This window comes from Brassica oleracea, chromosome C7 (genome assembly GCF_000695525.1).
Source record: "Brassica oleracea var. oleracea cultivar TO1000 chromosome C7, BOL, whole genome shotgun sequence".
NCBI classification, from domain to species: domain Eukaryota; kingdom Viridiplantae; phylum Streptophyta; class Magnoliopsida; order Brassicales; family Brassicaceae; genus Brassica; species Brassica oleracea.
The window spans coordinates 1,808,768-1,817,904 of NC_027754.1; the positions used below are offsets into that span (position 1 = coordinate 1,808,768).

General features: G+C 44.0%; 2 protein-coding genes across 2 annotated transcripts; one reads left to right on the forward strand and one right to left on the reverse strand.

Moving 5' to 3' along the window:
• Window positions 1-4,044: 4,044 nt before the first annotated feature.
• LOC106304570 (putative F-box protein At1g47790) lies at window positions 4,045-5,295 on the forward strand. Its single transcript, XM_013740968.1, has one exon. It carries the CDS (start codon window positions 4,092-4,094, stop codon window positions 5,208-5,210), a length of 1,119 nt encoding a protein of 372 aa, XP_013596422.1. The 5' UTR covers window positions 4,045-4,091; the 3' UTR covers window positions 5,211-5,295.
• Window positions 5,296-5,626: 331 nt separating this feature from the next.
• On the reverse strand, window positions 5,627-8,897 carry LOC106301366 (WD-40 repeat-containing protein MSI4). Its single transcript, XM_013737744.1, has 15 exons — window positions 8,574-8,897; window positions 8,363-8,426; window positions 8,185-8,271; window positions 8,030-8,092; window positions 7,794-7,859; window positions 7,609-7,683; window positions 7,372-7,447; window positions 7,102-7,297; window positions 6,910-6,991; window positions 6,756-6,829; window positions 6,537-6,648; window positions 6,375-6,449; window positions 6,210-6,277; window positions 6,029-6,128; window positions 5,627-5,930 (listed from the first exon to the last, which is right to left on the reverse strand). The coding sequence occupies exons 1-15, from the start codon at window positions 8,834-8,836 to the stop codon at window positions 5,829-5,831; spliced, it is 1,503 nt and encodes a 500-aa protein (XP_013593198.1). The 5' UTR covers window positions 8,837-8,897; the 3' UTR covers window positions 5,627-5,828.
• Between the last annotated feature and the right edge of the window lie 240 nt (window positions 8,898-9,137).

The window sequence follows — 9,137 nt, forward strand, 5'->3', positions numbered from 1 at the left end:
TTCCTCTATCCGTGATAAATGCCGTTTTTTCGCGATCGTCGGGGTGCATCATGATTTGGTTGTACCCAGAGAAAGCGTCCATGAAGGTGAGCATCTCGTTTCCAGCCGTGGACTCGACTAAACGGTCGATGTTGGGAAGAGGATGGCTGTCCTTTGGGCAGGCTTTGTTTAAGTCAATGAAGTCGACGCAGACGCGCCACTTCCCGTTCTTCTTCTTAACGACTACTGGATTTGCTAACCACTCAGGGTAGCGCACCTCAGCAATTGAGCCCGCGCCGAGCAATCGGTCAACCTCTTCGTTTACAGCCTTTGACCTGTCGGGACCGAGCTTGCGTCGCTTCTGCCAGATAGGCTTGAATGTCGGGTTGACGTTTAGTTTGTGAGTTGTTATAGCCGGATCAATTCCTTTCATGTCTGACATGGACCACGCGAATGTGGACACATTCGTCTTGAGAAAGTTGAGAACTGACCGCTGCATATCTTCAGACAGATACGCACCAATCCTTGCGGTCCGGCTTAGATCAGGAGCAGACTTTATAGGTTGGAGGAGAAACGGAGTTAACCGATAGAGACGATTGTTGGAGTTTAACTGTGGCGACTAGGAGTTCCCTAGCGGCTTTTTGATCCCCTCGCAATGTTTTGATTTTTCCGTCTGTACCGGGGAACTTGACACACTGGTGATAAGTAGATGGAATAGCCTGCATTGAGTGTATCCAGGGGGTTCCAAGTATAGCGTGGTAAGGGGCCTTCGTGCTTACAACGGCAAACTTGACAGTTCGAGTGACTCCACATGCGCGTACCGGAAGGCAGATTGTTCCCAGTATTGTTTTGGAGGATCCGTTGAAGCCGGTTAATGTTCTGGAGGACGGTTTTATATCGTCGAGATCGACTCCCATCTTCTGCAGAGTTCCTCGGAAGATGAGGTCGACAGAGCTTCATGTATCAATGAGGACCTTGGTGACGTCGTACACCCCAATTCCAAAGACGACAAGAAGAGGGTCGTTGTGGGGTACGTGAATCCCCTCAGCGTCATCCGGCAAAATATTTATCTGAGGGTGACTTGGCGGCCTAGTCGGCCACCTCTGCGAAGTCGCGACCTGTCGACAGTAATCCATGACGGAGCGAACAGAGTTTCCGCAAGGAGGAGAACCGCCCATGATGACATTTAGTTGTTGTCGCGTTTTTACTTGCTTGGAGTCTAAGAAAGCGCGTAAATTGGTTGGTACGCTGCTGTCGTTTTTTTACGACGGAGTGTCGTTGCTTGATGTCTTAGTTTGCTCCAAACACCTTCGGAGGTCAGTGGATTTCGAACGATTGAGACGGATGCGAAGATCGCATGCTCCTGCGTTGAGTTTATCTCAAAGGTCACCGTTCGAGCGTTCTTTGGGATCGGGGTCACCTGTTGAGATACGCCGGGACTTCCGTGCATCCAACGTTGTTCAGAGATCGTTTTGCGTCGAGCTGTTGCTATTTTGGATTCGAACTTTCGTTTCAGAACATCTCTCAAATCTTCGAGTACAGGTGTGTCATCGTTCTCGTCGTCCTACGACAAGGTTTGCTGAGAGAGTTTAACCTCAATGCGCCTGCGGTTAGCTGGTTGCTCTTCGTCGGCTGAGGAGTCTCCCTCGCCGTTACTCTTCGGAGCATCCTCCTCGTCATCCCGTTGTTGAGTTTCGCTATGTCGACCTTTGCCTGTAGCTTTACGCTGGGCTCTCCTTTCTTTATTCTTGCTTCAGCTCTTGTTCTTCGGCTTAGCTTTTAGGGGTTCGAACTTAAAGTCGCCACTTGCGAGAGATGAGAGGTAGTGCGGATAGAGTCACTTGCACTCTGTCATATCGTGCCCTTTGACGTCGTGATATTTGCAGTGCTTGGTGAGATCGACTGTTCTGGAAGGGCCTGCCGCAGAACCTGCTGCTGTTGTAGGTTGGGTCGCGCAAACAGCATCGACTGGTTTGTCGGACGAATCGAGCTCCCTTACCCACTTGTTCCAACCTTCTCTGCGGACTACGAGAGTTGAAACCGGCACGTTGTTCTCATTGACGACATACATGTATCCGTCTTTGCGGCCGTTTTTGTCGATTGGGGCATGCTGGCGCGGTTCTTGTCGCGTGTTGGCGTTTTTAGCCGCTGGAGCTTTGGGTGCGTTCATCTTGCTGAGAATGGCATTAGTATCTTCTTCCATTCGGATGAAATTATCAGAGCGCGCGATAGCATTCTGGAGTGACGTAGTTGGGTTTTGGTATAAATCCTCTCGGAATTTAGAACGAACCCACAATGTGTTCCGCAGGGCGTCTATGGAAATACCGCCTGGGATTTCAATCCCCGAGACTACGGCTTTGAACTTCGTACGGCTTTGAACTTCTCCATGTAGTCGCGGAGGCTCTGGTCTTTGGTTTGGTTAAGGTTCCACAAGCTAGAGGCGGTAGCGCTGCGCTTGGTGAACATAATGTAAGTCTTGAGGAAGGCTGCTGACAAGTCACGGAAGCTTCCGATGGAGTTTTCCTCTAACTGGGAGAACCAGGTTAGGGCTTGCTCGTGGAGAGTTTCGACGAACAGTTGGCAGTAACATGCGTCCCTTTCTTCATCGGGGAGTCGAGCCCGCGCCACCGCCATGTTGAAAGCTGTCATGTGTTCCACCGGGTCTCCGCCGGGTTTGTACACGGGTAGGCGCAGCTTCTCTATCTTTCCGAGTTGCACACTAGTCAAAGCGCTAGAGAAAGTGGTGCGCGATGTTGCAGCGAATACGCTCTCGATTTGCGGAGCCGCGCTGGTTACCTGATGGATCTTCTCGCTCATTTGTTGGAAGCTGAGTTTGAGCTCGGCGATCTCGCGTATGGTTGCGAGATCGAAGCCTACTGGGGGGTGGTCGGCGAGAAGGATTTCATTAGGCTCCGAGTCGTCTGAGACGTGGTCGCCTCTGGTCGCCGTTGGGTTGGCGTTAAAGAGGCGACGGCGTATCTGTTGGGGACGGCTCGTTTGGCCATCGGGAGCTGTGAGTGCCGCGACCAAAGCAGCTAATTGGTCGTTGGTCGTCTTTTTGACTTCGTCTTGACGAGCGAGTCGAGCCATGATAGAGCTCATGAAATCTGCGGCGATGGGTGGCGCGGCTTCGGGCGTAGGGGTTGGTTCTCCGCCCGGAGCGCCGAAGGTGGCGTCGTCTTGAACCATGTAGATCTAGACGTTACTTTAGTCAACCCCACTGTAGGCGCCAATTGTTTGAACGGGATTCAGTCGAGTAGAGTGAAAGAAGTCATAAATGGGATGACTAAAGACGTTTATTAGATTCGAACTGAAGGGTTACAAGAGTGACAGAAAAGCGAGAGAGCAACAAGATCAAAGAGATCGCCTAAAACCCTAGATCTGGCCGCTTAGTATGTAAAATCACCAAAAGTCCCTCTCTTGTTGCTTCCTCTCCCCCTTTTATAGGTCTTATGGCCTTGATGCCCTAATTTCGTACCTCTTTGGGCCTTGATGCGAGAGGCCGAGTATGCGGGCCTGGACGGGGTTCCCTCCAAGCCGGGTACTTTCGGTCGGCTTACTCGACCGGCTTACTCGACCGGCTAAAAGTACTCTAAGGTCGAGCTGACGAGTTTAGCATCCGAGCCGACCAAACTAATCCAACTTGCTGGATTAAGGCATGTTATTCGATGGGCTTTGTGGAGGGATATAATCCATCTCTTATATTTGTAGAGGATTCTTGAAGCTTGTTCGTTAGTAGCTGTAGCTGGATCAGATTTGAAGCGTTCTATGGAAATGTGTTTATTTGTTGTCTGTTTTTTTTTTTCATACTTCAATACCAACCCATATCTTAACTTTTATTTTTGTGTGTCCATGTTTAGAGTGGTTGTAAAAGTGTTTTCGGCATAATTTCAATTTATTTGAAATGAAAACTAAGTCTCACTGATTACTCATCGTTGAAACGTTTTCACGAGACTCCACAAACATTATACGAGAGATAAGGTTTTTGTTGTGTTTCCTTTTCTATACGTTTTAGTATTTTTGCCTTTTTGTTGTATGTTAGATTATATATATTTTATAATATATATACAAGGGTCGATCTCTTATGATCAAATTAGGGCTTTGAGTAAATTATGGAGCCAAAAGAAAAGAAGAAGAAGAGGAAAACACGCTACCGAAAGGGAAGAACACAATCGATTCCTACCGACCTAACCATAGAGATACTCTCAAGGCTTCCTGAGAAATCTGTTGCTAGGTTCAGTTGTGTGTCCAAGCTCTGGTCATCAATCACCTCCGACCCATCTTTCCCACGGCCGCGCCTTCTACTCTGTTTCCAAAAATATGACGACTCGGACTTGTATGTTTCCTCTATTCCACAGCATACTCGGAACTCAAACAACAGGTCCTACTCTTCTTCTCTGTCTTTTGATCATCATCATATGATGAAACTCCCAAGTTGTTATAATCTGTTCTCATCTAAGGAATCTGTCCATGGCTTGATCTGCTTTCAAAAATCAGAAAACCCCATAGTCTGGAACCCTAGCACGAGACAGTTCATAGCTTTACCAATTTTACCAATACCATGTAAGGACTGGAAAAAGACAACACTGTTGTTAGGATATGATCCCATTGAAGGTAAACACAAAGTAGTGTGCCTTCCCTTTAAAAGGACTTGTTATGTGTGTCGAGTTTTTAAATTGGGATCAGGTCAAAAATCATGGAGAAATGTCAAAACTAATATTCAGCATCGTCCCACCAGTGATACATATGAGCGATACATCGAGGGTGTGATATATTATCTAGCATCTAGTGTTGTAATGAGCTTTGATGTCAGATCTGAAAAGTTCGATATGATAAAACTACCTTCGGGATACTTTTCGGGACTGCTGATAACATATAAGGGAAGGTTGGCTTTTTTTAGTAGAATGAGTTATACAACAAATCATAGAAAATTATGGATTTTGGAGGATGCACAGAAACACATATGGTCGGGACAAGACTTTCTTTTACCTTTTGCTGATTTAGATTATCTGAGTTTCAAACTAACAGGTTTCACTCATGCTGGCGAGTTTATTTTTGTACCAACAAGGCGTAGCCAATCGTCTCATATTTTACTATACGATCCGGTGAGAAACAGCTGGAGAAAATTTGAATTTAAGGGATTAGCAGACAAGGTATCTCTCCATAATGAACACCGACCTTATGCGCTCCATGTTTTCCCGAATCACATTGATAGTCAAGTGTCTTTGTAACAGTTTACTGCTGTTTTCGTTTTCCTTTGAATGATATTCTTATGCAACTTTGGCTCTTAACGTCTCTACAAAATGTGATTAAATCTCTGCTGTTCGACTTAGTTACAAAAAGCTTATGCAACTTTGGCTCTCAACGTCACTGCAAAATGTGACTAAATCTCTGCCGTTCGCCTTAGTCGTAAAAGCTTTATGGACGCATTTTTCTTCTTAATTCCCTCTTGTGATTGTAGTCCAAGAAATTAATCTAATGAAAGCAAGTTGTGTTAAAAAAAATAATTCTTATGCAACTTTATGATTTTTTTTATAATTATATTTTCCGAGTCTTTACTTTGATTCTATCTATACATTTAAGCATAGAACATTATTTGAATATAGTTTCTAGTTATACAGAAAAGGCAAAAACACCAAAATCGAAATTAAAATGGATTGGACTTGGATTAGTAATTGTTTTCTTATTCGGAAATCCAACAAAATTGAAACCAGTTTCAAGTCAAAACACAAACTAAAGAAGAAGATAGATAGTATTCCTCGCTAAAACGACAACTAAACCGCATTAGTTTTACCACATAGGCGATAAGATAGATGGATAGACAATGTTATATTTTTGTTTCTTTTCCCTCAAGGTTTAGAGGCACATGTCATAACATGCGACTTGAACGTTTCCAACTCTGCCAAAACTTCCTCTTCCGGCCTGTAAATCAAGTCACTCATCCGCCATATCTACCAAAGAAGAAGATAGTATAAACATAACACATTTACTTTTCTTTATCGACAAAATTTGCTCTCATGAGGTACCAAGAAAGTGTTTCAAGGTTTACCTGCAATGTTCCACCTCCACCAGTAGTCTCACAGTCATCAGACACACTGACAATAGTCCAAGGGTCCGCCGCATTCCAGTGGAAATCAACAACTTTGTCCCTAAGAAAGCATATATAAACACTTAAAAGCAAGTAAATGAGACACGTAACGTAAGAGAGTTATAATCAAGTCTTTAAGAACCTGTGACCAGCATGCTGGAAGAAGAGACCAGCGGGGCTTTTAGCTGCACGATCAGACTTCTTACTGACCTGATGGATAGTTAACCAAACAAAACATGAGTGCAATTAAGTATCAACTATAAGAAATGATAATTTTCAGACATATCTGAGTGACTTATGTACACACCCTGTCATAATCCCAGATGTTCAAGAGACCATCTTCAGCAGAACTCCCAAAAACAGATGACTTATCAGGACACCACTGAGTTGATTAACAAGATGGTATCAGAGAATTAACAAAGTACAGGCATAATAATGCAAAAAGAAACATAATAGCTGTTGTTGAAACCTGAACGCAAAGAACAGCAGCTCTGTGGCCTTCAAATTTGTAGATGGGCGTACCAACTCCATTTGAGGTAAGGTTCCTGCAATCATACAACCGGACAGTGTTGTCTGCAGACCTGAAACATTCAAGTATATCTAATGAGTACACGTATGCATATTCTAAACACTTTCCCTAAGTCCTTAATGATTTATCTGTGGCGCAGGTATAATTATTTTATCATACCCTGTTAGGATCAGATTGTCGTCAAGAGGATTCCAGTCGACACAATGAAGATCAGCATCGTGAGCCTTTTCAACCTGGTAAATACAAAAAACAATATAAAAGAAACAGAAGGTAAGAACTTCAAAATTTTGATAGGATCAAGAGGCTATGGCACCTTCGTGACAGGGCTAGTGCCAGTTCTTGCATCCCATAGTATGAGGCAAGAATCGTCACCAACACTGCAGAACTCTTGCGCACTTCACGATACAAAAATTCACCAGAAGCATCATCAAGAAAGCATGAAAAGTTCAGCATTTTCCATGAAAAATAGAGATATTACAAGGAGGAAACTGTTCTAAGAAGTTACCTGGTCGGGCTGAATGCCACATCTTCAACTGTGTCGTCATGGCCATGATATACACCTCGCGGGCCAACAGAAGGACTCTCAGTCTTATCACCACCTTCACCAGTCTGCTTGATGATCGATCCAGATGATTTGGAATCTGTACCAACCGTTGTGATGTGGTCCTGGATACTCCACAAAACAACTGACTTGTCCTTGCCTAAGAGAAGAACCTTTTTATGAGAAACTGGTGTAAACAAAGGATCAGACACTACAAATCACAGAAACACATACCTCCAGAGAGGACAAAGGGCTCGGTTGGGCACATTGCAAGAGCGAATTCAGCATTGTCTTGGTGTCCAGTTAGTATCTGCAACAAAAAAAAATGGGTCAGAAGCTGCAAACAAGTAGCAGTAATTAAGAAGAAATCAAATAGATAATATCACTACCAATTATTAAGTTAAGAGGGAAAAAAAAAAGAATAAAGCGCAAGCAATGATTTGCCACGATATTTCTCAGAAGTGGACATACCAAATCCGGACGGGAAGTTGCAGCTCCAAGCACAGCATGACGGTTTGGTTGGGTTTCAACATCCCAAATGAGAACCTGAAACCAACATACTGTATTCAGATAACTGAAACTGGAAATACGTCTGAAACAAAGCAAATAACCAACAAATTTCACGACCATAACAAAATAGAAGCAGCAGCACTTACATCAGGACTGTCGGTGTGAGTAGCAATAATCTTACTGTTCTGTGGGAGTTCCCTGATTCTGTTAACCTGCAATCGGTAATTAGTGATGCATACACATCAAAACATGGTTTTACTCTCATCAAAGTGCCAAACAAGTAAATTCATGAGCTGGTGCAAATACAATAAATTGTGCAAGAAACAGAACTAGAACCAAGAATGTTGATACAGGAATATCTTAGAGTGGTCAGAATTCAAACCTCGCCAGGGTGAATGATGGTCTTGTACTTCTTCACAAATGGAGAACGTGCTTCTTCATTGAACTGAGAACACATATGAAGAAGATAGAGTTACGACAGCAAATTTCATTGTAGAGAGGAAAAGAGCACATATTGGTTGAAAAGCTACTAATGACCTGAGATATGTGCTCAGCTGCAGCGACCCTTGGCTTAACAACTTCGCAATTAGCTATGACAAGAGTGTTGGGCACACTACCATCAGTCTGGTGACACAAGCAAGAGAGAAAAAAAAGTTACAAATAAGCTAATGAGATCAGTATCTGAAATGATAGCAAGAGAGAGTGAGAAACCTACTTGTTCTGAGAGGTAAAGACGCTGGCGATTCTTGTAAGTTGCTTGGTCAAGCTGTGGACCCCATCTGTGAAAAGCCCAAACAACAAAGAAGACTGGATCAAACATGAATACAGCAGCTAAACTATCTCTTCGTAGTTACCGGAAACGCAATTCAATCGAACATCAGATTACGGTTAATCGAAACCCTAGAAGGAAGAGAGAAAGGGCCGACCTGCACGAGAGGGAAGGCCAGACGAGGTTGTGGTTGGCGAGCCAGTCGTAGAGAATGGGGACCAGCCCTTTCCACTGAGTGTACTTCTCGTCCACACTCTGCTTCGTCTTCTTCCCCCCGCTCTGCTGCGACGACGACGACGGAGTCTGTGAATCCTCCTTGATCTTAGGTTTCCGGCCTCTCTTCTTCGGCGCCGGAGTTACGGTTCCTCCGCTCCCTTGAGGAGACGCTGCTGCTGCTGCTGCTGCTTCGTCGCTCTCCATCTCTCTTTTATTGATTTTACTCTCTAGTCTACAGTAAGACAATACCGTATCTCCCCTCTCCACACTGCCATTAAAAAAAATCACTAAACAATAAAAACAAAAGGGGATGGCCTGCCGTTTCAAACACTGTAAAGACTGCACGTTGTTCGATATCACGAACTACAAACAGCACCATATGTGTTTTTAATAACATTCACATCCTGTTACCACGAGTGTCAAATGGAAATGTCTCTGTCCCCATTCAAATTAGACTTATTTAGATGGATATTTCAATTTTCTAGGATATTGATGATCTAAATTG

Excerpts from the sequence above, each read along its gene's own strand:
- LOC106304570 (XM_013740968.1), top strand. The coding sequence starts at position 4,092 with ATGGAGCCAAAAGAAAAGAAGAAGAAGAGGAAAACACGCTACCGAAAG.
- LOC106301366 (XM_013737744.1), bottom strand. The coding sequence starts at position 8,836 with ATGGAGAGCGACGAAGCAGCAGCAGCAGCAGCAGCGTCTCCTCAAGGG. Across the intron at positions 7,684-7,793 it reads CTCACACCGACAGTCCTGAT|GTTCTCATTTGGGATGTTGA; the intron begins GTAAGTGCTGCT and ends TGTTGGTTTCAG. Across the intron at positions 6,129-6,209 it reads TTCCAGCATGCTGGTCACAG|GGACAAAGTTGTTGATTTCC; the intron begins GTTCTTAAAGAC and ends ATGCTTTCTTAG.